At 40.5% G+C, this 26,328-nt stretch overlaps 1 protein-coding gene across 2 annotated transcripts in view; it reads right to left on the bottom strand.

Annotated features, from left to right (window-relative positions):
- The window catches only part of Marchf6 (membrane associated ring-CH-type finger 6), a 63,802-nt gene that overhangs the window by 13,352 nt on the left and 24,122 nt on the right, over nt 1–26,328 (bottom strand). The window contains exons 6-21 of one of the 2 annotated variants that reach the window (XM_057789595.1): nt 25,909–26,077; nt 22,354–22,543; nt 20,577–20,638; nt 19,846–19,878; nt 18,266–18,317; nt 17,222–17,280; nt 15,128–15,208; nt 14,835–14,903; nt 14,678–14,752; nt 13,571–13,705; nt 12,465–12,584; nt 12,180–12,280; nt 10,304–10,441; nt 8,080–8,281; nt 4,851–4,920; nt 634–830 (exon numbers count right to left, since the gene is read on the bottom strand). In XM_057789595.1, the coding sequence (XP_057645578.1) occupies nt 634–830; nt 4,851–4,920; nt 8,080–8,281; nt 10,304–10,441; nt 12,180–12,280; nt 12,465–12,584; nt 13,571–13,705; nt 14,678–14,752; nt 14,835–14,903; nt 15,128–15,208; nt 17,222–17,280; nt 18,266–18,317; nt 19,846–19,878; nt 20,577–20,638; nt 22,354–22,543; nt 25,909–26,077 (1,753 nt within the window). The remainder of the gene's footprint in view (nt 1–633; nt 831–4,850; nt 4,921–8,079; nt 8,282–10,303; nt 10,442–12,179; nt 12,281–12,464; nt 12,585–13,570; nt 13,706–14,677; nt 14,753–14,834; nt 14,904–15,127; nt 15,209–17,221; nt 17,281–18,265; nt 18,318–19,845; nt 19,879–20,576; nt 20,639–22,353; nt 22,544–25,908; nt 26,078–26,328) is intronic. The other variant, XM_057789596.1, reaches the window with a different exon arrangement.

Raw genomic sequence — 26,328 nt, 5'->3', positions numbered from 1 at the left:
AACAATACCTCACTACACACATGTATTTTATCAAAATACAGTAATTGTACAATGATGGAAAAGTGAAATATGCTATAGTCTGATTAGAATATACTCATATACACATAGTATGTGCAAATAACAAGTAAAACTATAAAATATTAAAAATGATTTCAGCATAAATATAAATGCATAAACTCTAAGAGAAAGCAAAATATAAACTCAGATCAAAAATGAGAGCTAATTACCCAGATGACCAGGCAAAGAAGTGCCCTACCGTATTTACTAGCCCAGCCAATGGTGTGTACAAGAATTATTCCCCACACTCAGAAAAGAATCTGTCTGTCTCTGTGCAATCAGGGTTTTGAGAATGACTTCCATTACTTGTGCATTCACATCTCCAAAAGCATATTCTGTAATTCTTAATTATCTCACAAGATCACTTAGCAGCACAGTCTTCTGTTAACTCAAGTGCATCTGGGTAAAGAACTGTGGTTTAGGTGAAACGGAAGGCTACTCTCTTAGAGGAATACTCCTTCTGATGAAAAGATAAACTCTCCTGAAAACCAGTGACACAAGAGAAGACAATGGGAAGCAACTGTTAAAGTATTCATTACCACCAGATAGGATCAATATCTTATTACAGAAACCTACCATGAGGGACCACTCCTTAACCTTCTGGAAAATCACTCTGCGTCCCTGGGGCATCCAGGCTACCAGCACCGTCACTGCCCTTATGGTCAGCCAACATACATAGAGACCACAAGCAGCCGTGTACAGCTCATGGATTTTGGCAGTCCCCGTCCAAAATGACATTAACCAACGACCAGCAAATACTGAAAATAGAAAGGCTGACAAATGAGACACATGGCTAGGTAAAGAGAACTGTAATCTTGACATTCTACAAACATTTTCACATCAGAATAAACAAAAACAGTTCTCTAGAAAACAGAATTACTTGACTAAGAAATACCCCAAATACAGTCAATGAGCTGATTCCCCCAGAATATAAACCCTGGTGTGCCGTGCCATTTACTAATTTCTCCTAGCCTGAGAAGTTATGAGCATTGGTGCTTACATTATTTTTATTACCAACTATAATTATTAAAATAAAGACAGAAATTTTCTATTATTTGTGCTGTAAACACTAAATGATTTAGGTTAATTTTCTTTCAAAGGATCCATTCATTTGCACAGAAAACTCAGCTTGTTAAAAGAATGCGGCAGGCACAGTAACATTTCAAGACACAGTATCAAAGAAAACTGTATAAACTTTCTTTAAAAATCAATACCAAAATAGAACAATACACAGAACTAAGATCTTTCTAAATGTTATTAGTTTTGTGCTTTTTCCTTCGTTTTGAGACAGGGTTTGACACTATAGTCAAAGGTGGTCTCAAACTCAAAAGCAATTTTCCTGCCTCAACTTCCTGAGTGCTGGGATCTCAAGTGTGAGGCACAGGCGCAGCGAAGAGAGGTTTGGAATAAACTCCATGGTACAGTCATATAGTTATCTGCTCAAGTATATCTTACAGAATTCCTTAACTATATGTACATAACTTGTTCTCAATAAAGCTTGAGAGAGGAACACGATCTCTGGTGTTTTACTATGTACTGCCTTCCTAATACTAAGTCTAAGGACATCTAAGGACAGGGATGCTTAAAGTCTTACAAGGTCAGAAGTCTTCAAGTATTAGCCAAGAGGACATCTGTATCACTCATGCATTCCCGTGCCATTCCCCACAGGTCAGAGTTCATTGAGGAAGAGGGAACAGAAAATGTCAATACGGGACAACAGGACCACTGCACTCACCAACTAACTGCACATGATCTCAACAAGATCAAGCCAATCAACTTCTAGCATGGAGTAGGAAGAAGGGCATGAGCCCTACCCCTACCTAAGGAACAGCTGAGGCTACTAGGGAAGAATCGGTTTTCTTTAAGGGTAGTGGCACCTGGCGGGCTGACCACTGTGTAGTGTTGGGCAGTGGTGGCACATGCCTTTAATCCCAGTACTTGGGAGGCAGAGGCAGTCTGGTCTACAAAGCAAGTTTCAGAATAGCTAGAGCTACAGAGAAACCCTATCTCGAAAAACCAAAACAAAGTTCTCAAAGAACCAATAAAAATCTTTTTAAAGTCTCCATGTAGAAATAGTAAAATGTCTCTTTTAACCAAATGAAGGTAAAAATCGTAATTTCTTCAAATTAAAAAAATTTTTTTTAGAAACTTTGCTTTAAAGTAATATTAACGTCCCTAGTTGTTCTTTCCCAAACTTTTAACAACTCAAGGAACAAATTTTAAAGCAAATTTGACATATAAATTATTAAGTGAGTATTACAATCAAGACTTACTCAATATACCATTTAGTAGATAACAACTATCAGCATGATTTGAATGTCCTGACGGGGCATAAGCAACAGGACAAACTCTTCTATGATTTGTCACTGGCTTTATACACTCCATCCCACTGAAGGCTGATCCTCTGGAGAGGACGACAAGCTACTGTATCCAACCAGAGCAGCTCACTTGTTAGATGAAGAAATACTGTTTTGTTGACATTTCTAACAATTAATGCCAGAGAAGAACAACATTTATCAATCCCAGAGTAGAGAAAACAGTCTAACTTCTAAAGTTCTTTCCATACTGACTGGGAAAATGTCTTAAATCTCACGAATGACTTTGAAAACCCACAGTGTGGGACCATGAAAACTAAAAGGCTGTAATGCCACCCTCTGGAGTAAACCCATAAGGTGATGTGCGATTCCCCTCTGTACGCTGTAAATACCATTGATTAATAAACAATCTGTCTTGGGCCTGGCAGGGCAGAATAGAGGTAGGTGGGGAAAACTAAACTGAATGCTGGGAGAAAGAAGGCGGAGTCGACTAGACTCCATGGAGTGCAAGGAGCCATGGAGCCACCAGAGGAGAAAAACACAAGCCACCAGCTGGAACCTTGCCAGTAGGACACAAGCCTCATGGTAAAATATAAAATAATGGAAATGGGTTAATTATAGATGTAAGAGCTAGCTAGCAATATGCTTAAGTGTTTGGTCAAGCAGTGATTTAAATAATATAGTTTATGAGTGATTATTTCAGGGGTCTGGGCAGCTGGGAATAAACAATTGGCCTCCAACAACAACATGGTGTGCTAGCTAAATCCACATAAAACCTGAGAGGATTTGGAAAGAAATTCTAGACACTACAAAACAAAGTTTAGCCATATTTTTTCCCCCAGATGGGCTTTGTTTGCTGGCCACAACTCCTTTAAGAGAGGTCTTCCTGACTCAGCAGTAGCAGAAAAAAAAATCCTGCATGGTTTAAAACAGCAGCTTCCTGGGCCATGCTGCTAGAACAAACTTTTGCTCTTTCGGGATGCCAAGCATTTAAATGGAAATCTATGATTATAATTATTTTTCAACTCCATCAAAGACTCCAGAAGGATACAATATTATCTATGTAAACAGGAAGTGCATTGTAAGTAACTTCCAGAATATGGCATTTAAAATGTTTTAATAACTTATGACTTTTCATGACAATGAGACACATATGCTCCTGGCAGTACCAATTAATTAAAGAGGAAGATGGACATCGAAGAGGCTCCTTATGGAGTTTGCTAGCTATGTGGGCAAGAAACTGCTTTTGCCTGGACTGCTTGATGAACTGGACATGCAGGACCCACAGAGAAATGACTGCTGAAGTTGTCTAGAGAAGGTGAGACAGTCCTTCGGAGTTCCTGCTTCATAAAAGAGTCTGCCAGACATTCTGCAGAACACAGAAGACAAACTGCATAACTGCCTTTGAAATTTCCTGCTTCATGGGAAAGTCTGCCAGATATTGTGGGCCTATAGGCTAAAGATGGATACCCCAATGGTACAGAAAAACATTGCGTGACTGTCCAGGTAGCAAGATGTCTCTGTCAATTCTAGAGTTTTGGAAGTTACTTACAATGCACTTCCTGTTTACTTAGGTAATATTATAGCCTTCTGGAGTCTTTAATGGAGTTCAAAAATAGTTATAATAATAGATTTCCTTAGTTATGATAAAAGATAAAGTAGATAATTATTGTAACTGTAATTCTTGTTTGATACCTGTTTTGTTATATGTAATTTTACTGTTAAAACCTTTTTATTTAGACAGGAAGGGGAAGGTGATGTAGAATTCCCCTCTGTATGCTGTGAATACTATTGGTTAATACAGAATCTGTCTTGCCTGCCTGGCATGGCAGAACAGAGGTAGGTGGGGAAAACTAAACTGAATGCTGGGAGAAAGAAAGCAGAGTCAAGAAGAAGCCATGGAGTCACCAGCTGGAACCTTGCACGTAGGCCACAAGTCTCATGGTAAAAGATAAAATAATGGAAATGGGTTAATTCTAGATGCAAGAGCTAGCTAGCAATGCCCTAAAGTGATTGGCCAAGCAGTGATTTAATTAATACAGTTTCTGTGTGGTTATTTCAAGTCTGGGCAGCTAGGAACGAACAAGTGGCTTCTTACTACAATAACTGTTTCTGGAACTTGTGAACCTATGAAGTACCCCTAAGGGATCAATAGCCTGTAAACCAAACATTAGGTCTATTTCCAGTTTCTATTTGATGATAAATCTCTTCTCTATAAGATACAACCTGTTTTGAGCCGGGCGGTGGTGGCGCATGCCTTTAATCCCAGCACTCGGGAGGCAGAGGCAGGCGGATCTCTGTGAGTTCGAGACCAGCCTGGTCTACAAGAGCTAGTTCCAGGACAGGCTCCAAAACCACAGAGAAACCCTGTCTCGAAAAACCAAAAAAAAAAAAAAAAAAAAAAAAAAAAAAAGATACAACCTGTTTTGAGAAAAAAAATCTTAACATTTAATAGCTGAGTCTAGGATAATCTCATACCTGGTAAAGTAAGGCAAATGAGGCTGGCAATTAGTAGTGTTATGCACATGAAGACAATCAGAAGAAATATCTGTAAGAAAAAACAAAGTCAATAAGTGGTTCACTTGTCCTCACTGGATTCTGATACTCTTCAAAGCATTCACATAACACTCCCTCTATAAAAGCATGCTACTGGGCACAGGAACACATTGCCTATAATCACAGAACTGAGGAGAGAAAGAAAGAAGGGAGGAGACAGCCTGCATCTGTGCTTTCAGGGAAGGAGGCAGCCTGCACCTGTGCTTTCGGGGGAGGAGGCAGCCTGCACCTGTGCTTTTGGGGGAGGAGGCAGCCTGCACCCGTGCTTTCGGGGGAGGAGGCAGCCTGTACCTGTGCTTTCGGGGGAGGAGGCAGCCTGCACCTGTGCTTTTGGGGGAGGAAGCAGCCGGCACCTGTGCTTTTGGGAGAGAGAGGCAGCCTGCACCTGTGCTTTCAGGTGATTTTGGGGGAGGAGGCAGCCTGCACCTGTGCTTTCAGGTGATTTCAGGGGAGGGAGGCAGCCTGCACCTGTGCTTTCAGGTGCTTTCAGGGGAGGGAGGCAGCCTGCACCTGTGCTTTCAGGTGCTTTCAGGGGAGGGAGGAAGTCTACACCTGTGCTTTCAGGGGAGTAGGCAGTCTGCACCTGTGCTTTCAGGGGAGGGAAGTAGCCTACAGAAAATAAGTGTTTGTTTTCACACAATCAGATATACCCACACGTAGTGAGGAAGCGAGCAGGCCTGCTTTGTGTCCGCCCGGCTCCCACATGGCTAGCTTTACACCCGAAATAACAACATTGTATTCATTTAAACACTGCCTGGCCCATTAGCTCTAGCCTCTTACTGGCTAACTCTCACATCTTGATTAACCCATTTGTAATAATCTGTGTAGCACCACGAGGCGGTGGCTTACCAGGAAAGATTCAACACGTCTGACCTGGCAGCTGGCTCCATGGCGTCTAACCCACTTCCCTTCCCAGCATTCTGTTCTGTCTACTCCACCCACCTATGTTCTGACCTATCAGGTCAAGCAGTTTCTTTATTAACCAATGAAAGCAACACATAGAAAGAAGACCCACCTACATCACCCACAAGAAAGAAGCAAACAAATTTGTACTCAGCCAAACAAACTCACCCAAAATTTAGTATAACAAATTTAAAATACCTATCCTTCTAAACTCAGTAACAGTGCTATTCAATCAGATGTTCTGTGTGGTGATAGGAACATCTAGTTCTGCCTGTCCAGCAAACAGCAGTCACTGGCCACATGCAGCTTTTGAACTCCTGACATGTGAATAGCACAGTGTAATAACAGAATTTCAAATTTTATTTTCATTATTCTTAACTATAAATAAATAACATAGCCAGGGGCTACTGTCCTGGAAAGTGACAATGGAACAACAGCACACAGGGAAGAGGAGACCCTTTGCTGGTGGGCTGAAAGGCAGCACTCTAGTTCATTTCTTACCTTACCATGAACATGAGCCCCAAGATCAGAGGGCAGAGTTCTTGACGAGAAAAAAAATTCATTAACACTACAGCTTTGCCTGCCTAAAAAGCCTTAGCAATTCTGCGATTCTGTATTGATGGCTTTTTTTCTTTTTTTTTTCTTTTTTTTTTTTGGTTTGTGGTTTTTCAACATAGTTTCTCTGTAGCTTTGCAGTCTGTCCTGGAATTCACTCTGTAGACCAGGCTGGTCTCGAACTCACAGAGCCACCTGTCTCTGCTTCCCCGGTGCTAGGATTATAGGCGTGTGCCACCACTCAACAAGAGGACTGAGTGGAGACCAGGGAAAAGTGAAACAGGTGTTCACTATGGGGCCTGCTTTTAGGATTCGCAGACAAAGGTACTAAAGACCTTGTTTCCTTCACCATTATAAGCAACATTTTCTAGGATAAGTTGCTGCATCTAAATAGATGTGTTTCTCAGTGGGGCAGGAAGCATAAAATCATGATTGACAACTAGTATATACATGATATTCAAGACTCTCCACTCGGCTGCTGCCCAGTCCAGAGTCCTGTCTGTCAGTTTCTTTTGTCTCTCATCTCTCCTCTGCATACACCTCCACCCTCTAAATCACAACCAGTTACCCGCAGTTCCGCTTGACATGCCCCATGTGCCCTTTCCTCGCATATGGCTGGAATGTCCTTCCTACTTTCCATTTCTTGATCTACTTGTCCTCCTAGCATTAAAGACAGCTTAGGTACCACCTCCTACATGAAGATTTCTGCATTGGTTTGTACTACAAACCAATGGCCCCTATTCAACAGTGCCCTCAGGAAACATCTATGCTGAGAACTCAAATTTGCTACTCTTTGGTTTTACTTTGTAATCTCCCAAAGTAGTCTGAAAGTGGTTTCAGGGCAAAGACAGCATGCATGATCTCTATAACCCTAACACAGATCAAAAATATCACAGACACTCAAGGTGTGCTTAGGCAATGGCTACATATGACCCACAGGTAATTGAAAAATAAGAACAGGGATTTGAAATATAACAAACTGCATGTAAATGGCACTAATTATCAGGATAAATTTCTGTCAAGACTTTGAATCACAGAATGACTGCTAGCTTCAAGACCATGAATCAGGCACATTTTTAGCCAAGCTGATTTTCACTTTCATTATCTATCAGCATGAGATGACTGCCCACATCTGACATACAGCAGGTCCTTAAGCAAACACTGGACATGGTAACCTGGAACTGCAGACAACTGTATTTAGGAGACAGCATATGCAGAGGAGAGGTGAGGGACCAGGAAAGCTGTGACATTCAACAGTCTGGGATGGGCAGGAGTCAGAGTGAAGAGCCTTGAAGGCCACACACGCTTGCTCCATGCTCACTGTACTGTGCTTTGTACTCAGAAACACAGTTCTGTTCTGATCAATAGCTATGAGTGGTGATTAAACCAGAGACAAGCACTAACATGTCATTACAGTTCCTGACACACAGACCTGAAATGTTACCGATCATGTTAGCTTCTTCTAATTTACAGTCTCTTTTTCTCAAACAGTAAGAGCTAATGTCCATGGGATTCTAATTCCACACAGTGTCCATCTCCAAAATCTGATAAATCTATTTTGAACATTTAAGCTATATAATGAATATAATAAAAACAGGTTTGTTTTCAATAACCATGATTTTAATAGTATTAATTCTCAGTAGAAAATTGAAAGAAAAGATTAATTTACAGAAGTCAGGCTGTATAGACTTACCCTGAGTGGGAAATTGAAAGGCCGGCGGTAAGGCTGAAAGCCAACAGGTCCTCCCTGCTGGAGTATGGCTTGGTGGGCCGCATGCAGACCCTCCCCAACTGGAATAGCATTGTTGTTTCGAGCAGGCTGGTTATTGTTGACCTGCTGATTTGCATTGTTCTCGTTTTCTTCCTGGTCTCCCAGTAAGTAGGAATGTAGGTCCCTATACAAGTTACACCAGTGAGCCTTATTTCAGGTCAGAGTGACAATGACAAGCATAATGTATTTTCTTAAAGAACAGAAAACATGTATGTGGATTCCATACAGAGCATTACTCCTGCTATCTAGCCTAAACGCTGGTGTCTGCTTCAAATTAAACCCTAAACTATGTTAGCTAGCTTGTGGGACACTCCACAAATTCAACCTATTTTGTTTCTTCATTCAACACCTGGGAAGAAACCAGTTATTTAGAGGAAAACACTGACAGTTGGCATTAGGCTCCACAGACTGAAAAACTTTTCTTCTTTCCAAATGATTGCTATGTCTCCTGTATAAGCTACAAATCAATTCAGACAAGAGTAGCACTGGGGGAAGGGTGGTGTTTAATCAAATATAACCAAGTCTATACCACACAGTAATTTTACCACAGTATGCCAACTATTTCACAGAAACTCCCCTATCTAATAAATTCAATAAATAAATGCAGATGAATAAATACAAATGGCTGTGAGGGGTTAACCCCGATCATCAACCTGACAAGATCTAGAGTCAATAGTGTTGACCAGTTTTATGACAACTTGACACAGGCTACATACAGTCATCTGGGAAGAGGGAACATAATAAATTAAGAATATGCCCCCACCAGACTGGTCTGTGCATAAGCCTATAGTGCATATTCTTGATTCACAAACGATTGATGTGGGAGGGAGTAGGTGCCATCCATGAGTAGGTGGTTTGAGGGAGGGAGGAATATAAGGAACAGGATAATAAAGCTTTAAGAATCAAGACAGTAAACGGACTCTTTATGGACTCTGCATCCTTCTTGCCTACAGATTCCTGTGTTGAGTTCTCACCCTGACTTTCCTCAGTGATGGACTGCTACCTGGAAGTGTAAGATGAAATAAACCCTCTCTTCCCAAAGTTGCTTTTGGTCATGGTGCTTTATCACAGCAATGGGAACCCTAACTAACGACAGAACCTAGGAGACAGGCTTCTGGAATGCCAGTGAGAAAATGTCTATATTAGGCTAAGGGGGAAAAACCCATCCTAAAAGTGAATGATACCATTCACCGGGCAGGCCAAGGATCCCGAACAGAATAAATAGGGAAAGCTAGCCGTAGACTAGCATTTCTTTCTCTCTACTTCCTGAATGCAAACACAAGAGCAAATGCCTCAAGCTCCTGCTGCCAAGACTACCCCACCACAATGGATTCTACCCTCAAAATGTAAGCCAAAACAAACACACCCCCTTAAACTGCTTCTGTTGAGTATTTTATCACAGCAGCATAAAAAGTAACTAAGTAACAAACAAACAAAAAAATCAAACCTTAGAAAACTTTACCTGGTTAAAATCCCTAAAATACAGTAAAGCCAGTTTGTCTTTAAATACACTGCATTTTTTAACTTTTAGGTTAATGTGTGTGGATGGAACTGTCGATTCCTACATAAGCACACCACGTAGTCTAACTGTGCTGGCTTGGCCCCAATACCCTTTGTTTGCCACATCTACAGCACAAAAGGTGCAGCAGTGAGTCTGCATAACAGGGGACAGTGTGCACACATCCTCCTTGAAAGGGCAACCTGCAGACAGCACTCAACTGTTTCATATAAACCTAGAGTTTTATAAGAGTTTATATATACATATGTGTATATATGCCACATGTGTGTAGGTGCCCACAGGGCCAGAAAAGGTACCAGATTCCCAGATGTGGACTCACCAACAGTTATGAATAGCCTAACACTAGTTCTGGGGAATGAATTGGGTTCTCTGGAAGAACAGCAAGAACTCTTACTGCTGAGTCATCTCTCTGGCCTCTAAAACTACTTTTTATTGATTGGAACATAGAACACACTTCTTTTAGAAAGGTTATAAAACAATATAGGCCATGGTGGCAAATGTGCTCTCAGCACTAAGGAGACTAGGGCATGGGGACTCTAGGGTTATAGCTTGGGTAAGAATGTCTCAAAATGGAAAAAAGAAAAGTTATGGGCAGACAACACACATGGAGTCAGCTGCCATACTCACAGCAAGTATCCCGCAGTAACGGTCCATGCACGCACAAGCCCCTTCAGCCACTGCCTCGTGTGTCCCTGCTCCAGCAATGCTGGCAAGACAACCTGCAGCAGGAGCAGCTCAAGGGACAGCTCACTCACCGGAGCATCACTGCAACAGTTACAGGTTTACGACATGAGTCCTACTTCCATTTTAACTTACAAAACATCTAATTAAACAGGTCTCCAAGCCAAATGAACTCATTGTTTTTACTGCTTTTCTCCCACTCTCTCTTCAACTCAGTGAGACTGTCCTCTCAAACTCCACCAAAGCTGCTCCTGGTCCCTTGGTGTCCACCAATGGTCATGCCACAGTGCTCACTTGCACTATGAGCTGCTCACCCTTCTTCCTGACATCTTCCTCAACAGTTTCCAAACCAGCTGCTTCCCCAGTCTAGAAATATGAGGGCCCAGTTCTGTCCTCTTTCTCAACCAAGCTTATTCCTTGTGCAACTGTGACTCATCCGGCTTGAATGCCATCGTCACCTACTCCTGACATTTCTCCCGACTGCTAACTTGTATACCCACAGTGGAGTTCGGTGCTCCACGCTGATGTGCATTACCACGCTGAGAACAAGCATCCAACCGAACCGTTGTTAACCTCTTCCCACTCTCACCTCCACCTTACTTTCTCATGCTAACAACAGAACTTCTGATTTCTGACTTCCTTCTTTACACCTCACGTGCACACTGCTAGACTCCTTTGACTCTGCTTCTTAGCTTCCATCGCTACCTCCTTCATCCATCACCTTCCCATCTCCACTGGGATCACCACATTATACTCCGACTACCCTCCTGCTTCTAGCCTGATCATCCCCACTCTATGTCTTATCACTGAGTTGCCAGAGTGAGCCTCATAGCAAAAGTGCTTATTACAGCCTCCAAAGAAGATCAAAGAGCTGGCTTCAAGGACTTCTCTGACTTCACAGTCAGCTACTTTGATTTCTCTTTCTTAGCTAAACTAGCCTATCAAATAGGCCTGTGTGCTACTGTACCCACCTGACTCTGTCTCAAGGGATCCATATGGTTGGTTCAACAGCCCTTCCTCACCTCCTGTCAGGGCTTTCCTCAACTGTCACCTCAGACTTACCAGTTACTCCTTCTAAATTAAAGCCCCATCCTGGACATTTGCTATTCTTTTCTCTCCTTTTTCCTAGAGCAGCAATGATTATTAAGCATACTATATATTTTATCTGTTTTAAATAAAGCCTTTATTCTACTATGGAGAAACTACTGACAACTTTTTAACAGGGGAATAATATAACCAAACTTTCAGAAAATCTAGGAACAGCAGGGATAGGGGTGGGCTATAAATGGAGAACAAAGGGAGACAGAAACGAAACTACTGAGTGATAAATGAGTTGGTTTAGTGCAAGGTCTTAAGGGCCTGGAACTGACTTAAAAGGACAGAAGTGAATTTGAGGAAGCAATCTCATTCCCATAGCTCGAGGTCATGGGGTAACGAAGTCACTGGAAAGTTTAAACCCAAAAGGATGAAAGTCTTGAGTCTTAGTTCATAGTTAAAGGTGTACACAAAGAAAAACAATGCTACTAAGTTTCATTAAGTGTGGTAAAATGTTCTAAATAAATGCAAAAACAAGTCTTCCTTTGAAAAATGTAACTACTAACATGCATGTGACTAAGACTATGGCAAAATGGAACTCTCACACAAAAGGCTCAATGTAATCTGAATATTAAATTTCCAACAGTGATATATCATTACAGCTTTTCTAAGTTTTAAAAATTTATCTATAGGGTTTGGGAATACCACTCAGTGGTATGGTACTTGGTTAACATACTAGCACTGAGTTCAATCCCTGAAATAACCACAAAAACAACAAAATCCTTACCTGTAGAGCATGACATTGTAGGGAAGAAAATTAGGCAAGAGACTCTTAATAATACGTATAGGAAGCCAGAGCATCAGAAGCACAATGGAGCCAAAGACAATCTGCAGTAAGAAAGAGGCATAGCCTTACTGTGAGTCCAGCACACTACGTGGTAAGCATGTCCCATGGGCTTAGGCAAGTATAGTCAGTATGCTTCCCAGCCCTCCCAATCTAAAAGAATACAAACAACAAAAACACTGTATAAAAAAAAAAAGGTAGTATGCTTAGATAAAAAGACCTGCTCACCACTGACAAGATAAATCTTCGGAGATGCCTGTAAATGGGCAAGTGGATCATTTCCTGTACTGGATTAAAATCTGGATCATTCAAATTCCTCAGAAACCATAAGACACCAGGTCGAAGTACCTATAGACATATTTAAAGTGTGACAGATACTCAATCATTATGTTAGCTATGCACATGAACACTAACAGAAGAATAATATCCTAAAGAATTACAACTGTCATGAAAAAAGAAGTTTCTCAGCCAGAAATTCTATCAAATTACTGTGCTTTTAATAACCTTTTGATGCTTTTAGTCATAAACTAGAAAACATTCACTGAGAACAATTTACCAAGAAATCTAGATCACTGAGATAAAACATGAACGTTATTACACTGTTATGATTTAGGGGAAGGATGCAGAGCCACCCCCATCCTCCTCAAACTTTTCACAAAGTACAGATGACATGTAGTCTCTATGATTTCATTCCCATTGGCTTTGTAGGCTTTCTCCTCCGTCACCATCTGAGCAGAGTAAGCTAATCTGTTCAAAGGATTTACTCATTTCCAAGACAGAGAAGAGGAACTGTGCTTTTGTTTCCCATTATTACAGCATAGAATCTGTAGCTTGAGATATATATTAAGGAAACACTAATCTCCTCTCATTTTTAAACCAATTAGAAGAGGATCTGTGAAGGTACCCATCTGGCAACTGACCTGGGATCATAAAGAATCCTCACTGTAATTCTGTACTTCAAATGTCATTTTCCAAATATTTTGATATTTTAAATCCTATAAAACCTCTATTGGGGATTTCATCAATTTATTATCACAACCACTTTTAGGAGTTTACAACAGAGGGTAAGTATGATGCATATCAAGTAAGAACTTGGGTTTTAAACCAGCCTTGATGTTTTTAAAATTCTGGTTTTTTTTTTTTAGATAAATGTCAATTTAAAGTAATCAAACCAAACTCTACTATTAGTTATTCCCTCTTAGAATAGTAGAGAATATGGTTTAGTTTAGTTTAAGAAACGTCCTAACTAAACCAAGAAAACATCCTTTGACTGGTGGTCAAAGCCAAGCCCGTCTAAAAAACACAGAGCATCAACACATCCCTATAGGACCTACCTCTCTTAGTAACAGGATGAAGGAGGCAAAGTAGAACACGTACACCATTCCCACCAGCCAATGCAGAAACATCGTAGTTCCTGGAGCTGACTGAAAGCTCAGTTCTCTGTCTTTCAGAGTAGCATCAAACATTTCCTGAGTCAAAACACAACAGGTTAGAGATCTGTGCCACCTACATTTGCAATGCTTAGTACTTCCACCACTTAGAGTGAGTTCACCAAATGTACATAATGTCAATGTTTTTGGTTTTGAGTTCTCTTAGTGCCATTTCACAGTGCCGCAAACTATGTAGAGTACATAATACTTTAAAATCTTGGAGCATGGGCAGTGGGTAAAGGCACTTGAGTTCAAGCCCTGAGACTCACGTGGTAAGAAAGTGGACTACTGCAAGCTGTGCTCACACAATCACATGAGCAAATACTCAAAATAAATAATGCAATTAAAAAACCATGAAGCATAAATAATTAGTTTCACTAGTTCATTTTTTGTCTATGATAGGGTCTCACGTATCTTAGGCTGGCCTAGAACTTGCTATAAAGCGGAAGGAAACCTGGAAGTTCTGACCCTCCTGGCTCTTACTCCTCAGTGCTACGATCACAGACACCGCCATCACACTTAGTTTATGTGGTGCTGGGGACTGAACCAGGACTTCATGTATCCTAGGCAACTGACCTAGGCTCTCAGCCCTTTCCTAGTATTACTACTATTCTCTTTATATAAAATCTTGATTTCTTAGTTATAGGTCTGCATTCACAACATGTTTTAAATAGTAAAGAATAAGAAATAAATGTCAATCTCAAAGCAGTTTTTCTACATATATTTTAAAAAATCAAAATTAGGGATCATTAACATCTAGTATCATAGTTTTAAAAACTGGGCAACATTAGTATAAAATTTAGGAGGGAAAAATTATTAACAAAATTCTCCAATAGTTATTATAAAAGCTCCAATTAAAATATCCTGACATTCAAATACATATAAAACATTAAATAATACAAGACAAACTAATGACATTTAGACTCAATATTGTCACATTCCAAGAATAAGTAAATCACCAAATACTTTCTTTAAAAGGAATGTCTTCTATGACAGTGGTGCTCAACTCACCAGAGAACAAATATCCAGCCACCAGCCACAAATGAGAGGGAAGACTCCAATTTCTACCACAACTAACAAAGAAACCTTAATTAAACAGAAATAAAGTCATCAGTATCAACCAAATGGAGGACAAACCACTCTGGGCTCTAATTTACAACTGGATTACCTTAACCACAATATAGCAGACTCCCAGCAAGCGTCGAGACCTATGAAACTTGACAAGAGTTGCCAAAGCCTGCAGCATCTAGTCAAGGAGACTGAACACTTGAGAGTGGGAGACAGAAACTCTTCAGGTTATATGGATGTAGTAACAAATTTCATTTGTTTCAAATTCTTCCTACACTCATCCCTTCACAAACACTAACCTTTATGCAGACATAGTGGAAAGCGGCTTTTTTGTTAATGAGAACTCCTTGGTATGAACAGCATTGTACTCCAAGCTCACTCATTAAAGGATACATGACAAATTATCAGTGTTATTGCTAAAAGTATATATCCAACAATCGTCGTTATTAGACCCTCAAAATGAGATGCTTGGACCTGAAAATAAAACGAATAAAATAAAGCTTTCCCTCATGGTTGTTAACCCAGTTTTTAAGCATATTAAGTGATCTGAATGATAAAAAGTAAACTGTTAATTCAAGATATTTATAATTTAAAAATTGAAATCTCCTTTATAAAGTATCTGTAAACCAGAGTCTCATATACAGACCTAAAAACTACTGAAGACTAAAGAAACAGTAACGAATAACATTTTATTTAGAATCAAAATAAGAGAGAGAATGAAATCTCCCAATAAGACCATAATCTCAGCAGCCAGTCCTCATTCTCACAAAGATGCACTTGGTAAGGGCTGACCTCAAGCACGCTGCTCAAGGTGCCCACTTGTCGGGTAACCCCTGACCACACCATCGCATACCCCCAGAAGTAACTGTTTAAGTTTCTCTACTCTCCATAACTGTTCTAGAGACATGCAGAAAGCTAAAATTCGGAGAATGACAAACATTTCTCATTCCTATCTTTTCATTTCCTGAGTTACGGGTAATAAGCAGAAACAGTTCAGAAAGTCAGTATCTGCTGAAACTATTTATCTCAGTCTTCTAGGTTCTTATCAGCAACCAGTAAGAGGTATCTGAGCAGTAGCAGATAACAGAACATTTCCAAAGTGATCTCTAAACTCACACACAAAAAGAACAAAAGACCCCACTCAGGTCCTCCTTAGAAGAGAAATCCTCCGAACTCATAAAAGTAGCCATACTCCACGGATCTTCTGGACCTCTAGCTGTGGTAGCCCCTTAGTAGAAAAGATGTATTGTTCATGGGCAATGCCATTATCATCTAATTGCTATCAGAGTCAGACGTTAACATCCTTTACAGCTAAGGAGCTGGTGGACGCCAGGTTACTAGAGTGTTTGTCTAAACTATTAAAATGTTTTAGAAAAAAGGAAAGCAAGAATCTATCCAAATATTTATGCATTATTAGGAAATGACAAAATGTAAAAGATCAGCAAACTCTTGAGAAAATACTATAGTCCATTACCCCAAGAGAGTCTTCTATTCCCTTTCTGAAAATTGATATACTGATATCTTTCAAAATTCACTTTGGACCACCTGAGCAAAGGGACAGAAAGGACACACATCTATGAGAAGCGCCTTGCAGTGTGCCTCAGGACTACCGTACTGTGAGACGCACAGCCTACCTGTGATGGCGAGCATACTGGCATGCCACTTCCTGTTCAGTTTTTAACAGAAAGAACAAGACTGTGCTGGCTAACTGTTCCTGTGCACAAGATACATTGAGAAGTGAATTCTTGAAAATAGTCCTTATTGGGTTGGAGACATGGCTCAGCAATATTAAGAGCACTTGTTGCTCTTGCAGAAAACCTGGGTCCACTTCTCAGCATCAGTACAATGGCTCACGAGCATCCATAACCTCAGTTCCACGGGATCCAACAAAACACAGTGTGAATACTCTTAATTATACTTTATCAATAAAAATCCAGGGGTCAGATATTGAAGGAAAAGCCTGAAAGATAGAGAAGTAGAGAAGCCCCAGTCCTCCCTACCTGCTCTTTCCTTCCTCCAAACAGTGAGCCAGAGCCTTCTCCTCCCTGCCTTACTACTTCCTCTCCTATCTGTCCTCAGTCTTCCAAAACCTCTGTGGTCAATTCTGGCCAACTAGTGGCTAACTCCTCCAACTCCAAGCAAGCTTTGTCAGAACACAATCAAAATATCACACAACACATGTGATGTACATACATGCCAGCAAAGCATGTATACACATAAAATATTCCCAGCTGGGTAGTGGTGGTGCACACCTTTAATCCCAACACTTGGGAGGCAGAAGCAGGTAGATCTCTGAGTTGAGGCCAGCCTGGTCTACAAAGTGAGTTCTAACACAGCCAGGGCTACCCAGAGAAACCCTATCTCAAAAATAAATAAATAAATAAATAAATAAACAAACAAACAAATAAATAAATAAAAATATTCTTTAGAAAATAACGAACTTGGGGATAATTAGTAGAAGTAAAATTTTGAAAGTATTATACTCACATGTTCCTCAAATCCCAAACCAACAAGGGAGAAATGACCGATGTGGTAAGGACAAAATGCTAAAAGGGAGGAGAAAACTTATCAATAAAACAATGAGCACTCTTAATATAATCTCCACTAAAAGAACCAGGAACCTCTTTGAGAATAGAAAATTCTCGGAGGAAAAACTAAAAACTATACCTGGCACAATAAAACATCAAGGTCTAATAGGACCCTATCATAAAGACACAAAACCACTCTGAAGAGGGTGTCGTCACTGGCATTTTAAAAGGGCTGAAATGAGCATTAAAAACTAAAAACAACCACCCAAATGACCAAAATTGATGGGAACAATAGAAACCAAGCTCTTCTTAATATTCAAAGCTCCAAATACCAAAGACAAAGGAAAAAGGCAGCAATATGAAAAAAAACAGTTCATGTCTGGGAAGGAACTCGTGCACAAGCTCCTTCCTCTGCACTAACTACTCAGAGGACACCTGCCTGGCATCTCCTGGGAACCAACTTCACACTAACTGAATTGTTCCTGCTGATGAAAATGAACTCTTCTTTATAGAAACGCTGGACAAGAAAGATCTTGAAAATGCCAGAATTTGAATCAGGTGGCATTTTTACAACACCTGAAGAGGACTGGTGTAGTCACTGGGTGAAAGGATAAGGACCCACTAGCCCCATGACACTAAAATATCATCCCACAGATTTCTTTCTTGATGTGAACAGAAAATGAAAAAATCCAGGGGGCAGAAATGGACAAAGTACACTTAAATTCTTATTAAAGATTGTTATGCTTCTCTTTTCCTGAATCCTTTCTAGTCAAATTTCAGTTTGTTCTGAATAAATTCTCATTTCTCCATGGTAATAATAAACACACTAATAGATAAACAGGGCAGAGGATATATAGAGGATATATAGGGATCTGGGGTCTAAATCCACATTGTATGTTCCTTAATATTCCTAAAGCACAAAACAAAAACCTGCAACAAGACTCCTAGAAAGCCAAACTTCTATAATGATACCACAAACACTAAACGCATAGGCACAACTTACCAAAGACAAGAATGAACAATGTGTTTAAAGACACCACCCAGAACACATGCTCCTACAGGAGAAAGCATTAGTAAGATCAATCAATGATATCTCATGCTCAATTGAACAATTTCACTTAGTCATAGCTAATATGAAAATAACACTGATCTTTTTTTTCTTTTTCTTTTCGAGACAGGGATTTTCAATGTACTGGCTGTCCTGGAACTCACATTGTGGACCCCCAGGCTTGCTCTGAACTCAGATCAAGAGATCTGCTTGCTTCTATCTCCCAAGTGCTGGGACTACAGGCTCACACCACTATACCCTGAGCATTTTGACAACTTGATCAACTTTAAAACGTTGTTGAAAGCAGAATCCTATTTCATTCACCTCTACCTCTGATTCCCCTGAAACTGTATAACGAGTGAAGTCAGGCTGCAAATAACTTTCCTATTTGACCTCAACAACTTCTGCCATTCTTATGAAATACCAACGAGGCAAAGGATGTTACCTGAGTAAATAGCAACAGACAGATATTATCTGGGTTCTTATAACATTGCTGGGCCACTGGACCATGCAACCCTCAAGTCTATGCTTCCTCATCCTGTTATCGCCATGCCTCCACCTGTGGTGGTTCTGCTGCTGCACACGAACCCTAACCCCAAATAACAAATAATTGTGCCTTACGTGACCTAAACACACCATGTTTCCTTCAAAGAATAAACTTCTTAAAAGAACTACCCCTCCTTTAAAGACATGCCTTTATTATCCTGTAGTGTGTATGTCTGTGTCTGCATAGGAGTAGGCGCACGTTAGTACAGGTACCACGGAGCCCCAAACTGTTAGTGTCCTCTAGAGCTGGAGTTAAAGGAAGTTAACTGACACTGGAGCTAAGACCCACACTTGGGTCCTTGGAAAGAGCAGTGCATGTTCTCAATTGATGAGCCTTATCTCCAGCTCTTATCAAAAGCCATCTACTTTTAAGTTGTTGCTTTTGCACCAGGCAGTGCAGTGCTTTAAGCCCAGCACTTAGGAGGTAGAAACAGGCAGATGCCTGTAAGTTCATGGTCTACAGTGCAAGTTCCAGGACAGCTCCAGAGCTACACAGAGAAAACCTGTCTCAAAAAACGGGGGTGGGGGGGTGGGGGGGAGAACGACACTCTGGCCTTCACATACACTAGTAAATAAAGAACCTAAAAATTAAAAACCATAAAATAAAACATGAAAACGTAAGCTCTACTCCTACGGCAGACTTCCATATAAGACTGTGCCTCTCACTTGAGGAACACACAAGGCTGCTTTTGTTCTCAGTGGTGCAGGTATTAAACATGTAAGACCCAACTTCAAACATCAAGTTCTTTTAACTGCTATTAACTCTGGAATTTTTTTTCAAATATTTAGCAAATTTGTTTTTAAATAACATCTTAAATATTTAAATATTTCTAGTATTGTCAACATACAAAATATGCTTTCAAATATCAAATAATCAAAAGCTAAAGGGTTGTTTTGACGTTTAGCTTAAAAAGCATACTCCAAGAATTTAAGAGTCAATGGATAACAAAAACGACTCCTAATTCTATCAAAGCAATACTTCCACTTACCAGAAAAACTAGTGATCCATCAAGTCCAAGCATCTAAAATAAAAGATAATGAGCATCAATTTAAGATGCAGTAGGACCTTCTTTTCTTGCAGGAAGATTGCTTTCCTATCAGGGTCACTAAACAGTTTTTTAAACCTACTAGTCATAGGTTAAAAACAAAACAAAACAAAAAACCCTGTGTATTTGAGTATTACACTTTGGGCCCCTTTTACCCTAGGTCATATAGCAAATATCCTCTAGAAATTTCCATCCTGAGCAGACAGAGGCATGTCTGTGTTCCTAACACTAGGGAAGCTAAGGCAGCTATTGAGACAGAGCCTGAATCTGTGTCAAAGAGCTGGTAGGTGAAGCCCAATGACAGAATGCTTGCCTAGCATCTCCAAGGCCATGGGTTTATGTCTAACACTACAAAAAGAAAAAACACCCATTCTGAGTTTCTTACATTAGGGAAAACCAGCCATAACTTCATTATAGAATTAATTTTATTTTCCTATTTCATTTTACTGAATTTTCACCAACTCCACATTTTAAGGTCAAAGTGGCCCTGTAGAGCAAGGCCTGTACTCAAGGCAGAAAACAGACTTCACTGCCACTGTCTTCACCCCAGCTGTGCATCACTTGGTTTTTGTAGATATTAAATCCTGGTTAACCTGTTTTCCTCAAATTTAACTATGAAATTTGTGTAACCTTAGGATTACAACACGAGGACATGTGACAGAGAAAGCTCTTACTCTTTCCCAAGTAAGCTCTTCTGCAGCCCGGTCCCACTCCAAAGCATTCCAGTTCATGTCATCTGGAAATGCAATTGCAAAGCCAAGATTAATGACAGATATAAAAGCCACTTTTAATTACAATCAGTTGAGAACTTGAGTCATGTTTAAAATTTTATCAAACATAATTTACTTACTAGGCTATAAGTTCTACAAATAAATACTTATAAATAGTAACATAAAATAAGACAATCCTAGACTGTGGTAGAAAATTAATAAATAGGATTATATGAAAGGCAAATCTAAATGCTGTGGGTTAGAAATGAATCTGGTAGATTTAAGGAAAAAGAAGGATGTCAAGGGATAACTTTCTAATGAATTAGCAAATTAGCAGAAGATAAAGTACAAAACTCAGGCCTGTCAGTGATTAAGAATTCAGACTGTTCTAATAGACCCAATTTATTTCCTAGTGCTACTCATGTCAGGTGGCTCGCAACTCCCTGGAACTCCAGTTCTAGGGGATCACCCTCTTCTGGCCTCCATGGGCACAAAACACACAAACACAAACCCACACAGACATACATGTAGACACATAATTAGAAATAAATATATAAATTTAAAATATATGAGCTAAATCAGGTGGTACAAAGCCTGCAATCCTACCACTCGGGAGGCTGAAGCAGACGATCTGTAAGTTCTGGGCCAGCCTGGACTACACAGTGAGCTCCTGTCTCAAAAAGAAAAGGGGAGAGAGTGAGAGGGAGGAGGAGGGAGAGGAGGAGGAGGAGGAAGAGGAAGAAAAAAGGAGGAGGGGGAGGAAGGGGAGAAGGAGAAGCAGCAGCAGTAGCAGTAGCAGCAGTATGCAAAGCAGCCAGGGATTAAATCAGGCAGGTGACCGCCAAGCACCTGGGCAGCAGTACAGAAAGAGGTTGTCTCAGAGCCTCGGATCTTTCCCTTGGAAAGTCAACTGCTCCCATTATGAATTTTGTTTCTTCTTATCTTTCAGTTCTCAGCCCAAAAGTCACTTACTCTGAACTTCCTGGGAAACCTTATTTAAAGACACATATCTTTAGAGCAACCCATATACACTTAACACATCTCCTACCTCTTCTCTAGCCCAGAACCTCCCAGAATGCAGGCAGGCATTTTGTTCACAACTGGATACTTTGTCTCAAGTGTCTGTTACAATGAACACAGACATAAGCAAGGTGGACTCAATGAAAACACAAGAAGACAGGCAACGAGCTAACAATGGAACACAGATCTGGATCTCATTTCACATTCCAAAGTTCCCACTGACAGAAAATGCAAAGATGATTTCCAAAGGTGGGACCTGGCCTGCAGTATACACTTCAGGGTTTTCTTCATTTGAAAAGTGCAGTGACCCCATGGAGGCAGAAGAAAACACACACAGACACACAAAGCAAACAAATACCCCAGGAAATTCTAGACCAAGTTCCTTCTTCAAAACATAGACCTGGTGACATAAGACTATGTTTTCCCCATCCATCTAGTGGACAGAGAGAGGGAGAGGGAGAAAGAAAGGGAAAGATGGAGAGGGAGGAAGGCAGAGAGGAGAAAGGTCCTGTGTAAAGGGCTGTAATACACAAAATGTTCTGTTTCACAGAAAGCACACTTACGTACATGTCTACCTGTAACTGCTAGCTTGTCAAAACAGAAATCGGTCATAACAGCTCTGGCCCATCATAAGACATAAAACACCACTCTCTCTGTCTTCAGTGCAAGTTAAGAATGAGGGAGTCCTCAAGAGTGAGTGAGGGCATGGAGCAGCCACTACCTTGGGCTCCATTGTTGGCATCAGCAGCATCTTCCACACCCGCATCATCTTCCTCCTCATTGTCCTCCTCCTCCTCTTCTGCTTGACCATCCTGGGCATCAGGGTTCTCACCCAGCACCGCATTCTCTCCTGCTGGGTTAGCTGGCTGATCAGCAGCAGCGTTTTCAGCACCATTTCCTCCTACAGGAGCCTAAAATGAAAGAAAAGTCCAGGAATTCACCTACTTGGCTGAGTTTTACTCTGATTTCAAATCATACTTTACCCTGCAAGAAAAACAAAACCAATAAACAAGACAACCCCGCTAAAGTTAAAAAAAAGAAGTACCTTTCAGAGTCATCTCTTTAAAATGTATCTAATTTAGGACCAACTTGGTACCTAAGAATGTGAACTCACTTTTCAGAGGACACACTTCAGAAAGCACTACAGGGCTGGGGAGGTGGCTTCTGTGGACAAGGCACTTGCCACACCAATGTGAGGACCTGACTGGATTCCCAGAACTCATGTAAAGCTGGGCACAGCTGAGCATCTGCAATCCTGTGCTCCAACATGGAAGGAAGTTCATGGACCAGCTAGCAGAGAATCTAAGACCCTGTCTATCTCCAATAAGGTAGAGGACAAGAACTTACACCAAAGATTGTCTTCTGGCCTTCACATGCACAACAAGGACACATGCACAAATACACTTGTACACATGAGTACATACTTGTAAACATGGGTACACACATACACACACGTAAGAAAAAAAGCATTATAAAAAATGGGCTTATAAATCTGGCTATCTTAAACACATCATCCATAATCTTTTATAAATATGACTAGTGTGTCTAACTCCCTTAGGGATGAAAACACATTTTTTAAAAAATATTTATTTATTATGTATACAATATTCTGTCTGTGTGTATGCCTGCACGCTAGAAGAGGGCACCAGACCCCATTACAGATGGTTGTGAACCACCGTGTGGTTGCTGGGAATTGAACTCAGAACCTTTGGAAGAGCAGGCAATGCTCTTAACCGCTGAACCATCTCCCCAGCCCATGAAAACACATTCTTAAATAAATGTATGTATATGTATACACACATATACACCTTAATTTGCTGCTATTAACACTTGAGTAACTGATTTTGAGCTGAAGACAAGGATTTTCCATATATGGCCTTATCAATTCCTAAATGCATTTTCTTCTGGCTCTTCTTCTGGGACACCAAGCCAAGCATGGTGGTTCAGAGTGGTAATTCCAGCGACTATAAGGAAAGGGTGGATTTGAAGCAGGAGAATCATTAAGCTTGAGGCCTGCTGCTGGACTTGGTCAGATTCTTGTCTCAAAGTAAATAAATAAATAAAAGGCTTGAAGATGTGGCTCAATGGGAGGGTAGTTACCTAGCCTATGTGAAGCCTTGGACTCAATTCTCAATTCCAGAAAATTAAAAAAAAAAAAATCAAAATTCTGTTACCAACTAAATGCAAAGACATTTTTTTTTTTTTTTTTTTTTTTTTTGGTTTTTTCGAGACAGGGTTTCTCTGTGGTTTTGGAGCCTGTCCTGGAACTAGCTCTTGTAGACTAGGCTGGTCTCGAACTCACAGAGATCCACCTGCCTCTGCCTCCCAAGTGCTGGGATTAAAGGTGTGCGCCACCACTGCCCGGCTTATATTTAATTCTTAAGTTAAAACACAATTCCTGGAGCTGGAGAGATGGCTTGGTGATTAAGAACACTGGCTATTCTTCCAAAGGACCTGGGTTTAATTCCTAGCATCCACATGGCAGGTCACAACTGTCCGTAACTCCAGTTCCAGAGAATCTTATACCTTCACATCAATACACATAAAATAAATTTAAATAAATTATTTAAAAAACAACTCCCTTGGATTTAATGAAAATTCTAAAGCAAAACTACATTAAATGCTTCAAAATATGAGGCAGACTGGCAGCAGTGCTGACTCTACCCTTCTCCCACAGCACCACCTCATGGGCATGATGGTACCCACCACTCTGGGAAAGGAGAGGAATGTGAGTTTGAGACCAGAATGCTTGCCCAGTATTTTCAAGGCCCTGGGTTCCATCCCCAGAACAGAGGGTGTATGCTACGGCTTGTGATGCTGCATTCATCTACATATAATTTTCCAAGGAAAAGGTGCACTCTATAGTAAATAGGATTATAGGCTTGATAAACTCAATCTACATATTATAAAACATATCATAGGAACAAAGATTAGTTACTAATGAATAGTTTGTGACCAACTATCTCACTAAAAAAGGATATGAAGTGTCAATCTTTCACTTCACAGAGCAGTTAACTGTGTGACATTCTTGGCCCTACAATTTCCCACCAGGCAAGATACTAAAAACCTCTCGCTGTGCCCTCTGATTAACAGACTGCCAAATACCCTTGTATGTGAGCATGTTATTGTCACTCATAAGAAAACTGCACACAGTTCTTTTCTTCTTTAAGTTTAATTTTGTGTGCGCACATGTCCACATATACACATCTGTACACGCCACAGAGCACGTATGGAAGTGACGGGACAGCTTTTCTCTGTGCACTTGGCTTCTAGGAACTCCGAACTAATCAGGTGTGGGTGGTAAGCACGTCTTCCTACTGTGCCATGTGACCTGGCCAAGTTTCCTACTTTTGATAAAATTCTTCCCACATAGCAGAAAAGATAAGGTGCTTCACATAAAAAGCTGGGATAGGTGTAGAACACTCCTCAATGTCGTGCAATATGTCAGAAACTGATCTAAGAAGTTGTATCTCATGCACATGTGCATGCCTTTGTGTTTAGAGACAGGGCCTCTCTCCTATGTAGCCCTGGCTATCTTGGAACCCACCAAGCCCCACCTACCTCCTGTGCTAGATTACAGGTGTAGCCACCACTCAGTTATATACAGGAAGAGTCTTACCTTCCAGGCCCAAGCTAAGCTGCTGACCCAAGCAAAGAGAATGGAAGAGGTTTTAGTGTTCTCTCTAGCACTGTGCCCAATCTAGCAAGAACATTAAGTCAGAGAAACATTCTTTTACTTCCACAGCCCCCCTAAACCCTCAAACTTCCTGGTGTGGGAAGTTCTTCTGTATATGTGTTGCTTTTATTGGTTAATGAATAAAAAAAAAAAAGCTTTGGCCTGTGATAGGGGTAGAATGGAGCTAGGCAGGGAAGACAACTGAATGCTGGTAGGAAGAAGGCGGAGTCAGTGAGCCACCATAGAGCCACCATAGAGCCACCAGAGGAGAAAGACACAAGAACCTTGTTGAGAGGCCATGAGCCTCATGGTAAAATATAAAATAATAGAAATGGGTTAATCCTAGATGTAAGAGCTAGCTAGCAATATGCTTAAGTGATTGACCAAGCAGTGATTTAATAAATACAGTTTCTGAGTGATTATTTTGGTTCTGGGCAGATGAGAACGAACAAGCGGCCCTCCTGCAACACGTTCCTATTGTCTTCTTCTGTGGCATGAGCACAGTTATGAGGCACGGGAAAGTCATGGGTTTGGATCATAGAGGGTGGAATGACTTTCAGATTGTGCCCAAGTAAGATCCATTTCAGGTGAAGGGCTTACCTCATTTTGGTGGTGTCCAGCAGCATTGAAGGGTGGAGCAGCATGCTCCAGCCAAATTGGTGCTCCCCCATGGACTATCTGCTCTCGTAACCACACCAGGCTGATGAATGCACAAAGTGTGCAGGTCACCACAAAACATCCCTGCAAGCAATCCGCCAACAAATTTTCCCTATTTAAAAAAAAAAAAAAAAAATTAGACACAATTCACTCCAAAGAACACTTGTAAAAACAACCAGAAAAATCTTAATTTTTCAGTAAAATTCAGTTGCTTCTCAAGGACTATTCATAATGATATTGAAATTTTATCTTGTAATCTAGCTAATATGTTCATTTATATACTTTTGTTACTCTATACTTACATTAAGTAGATATAAAATAACATCAAAATATACAGTTATTAACTATACAGCCTATCCTTTT

This window comes from Chionomys nivalis, chromosome 15 (genome assembly GCF_950005125.1).
Source record: "Chionomys nivalis chromosome 15, mChiNiv1.1, whole genome shotgun sequence".
Taxonomy (NCBI): domain Eukaryota; kingdom Metazoa; phylum Chordata; class Mammalia; order Rodentia; family Cricetidae; genus Chionomys; species Chionomys nivalis.
This window is presented reverse-complemented; position numbering and strand designations above follow the sequence as displayed.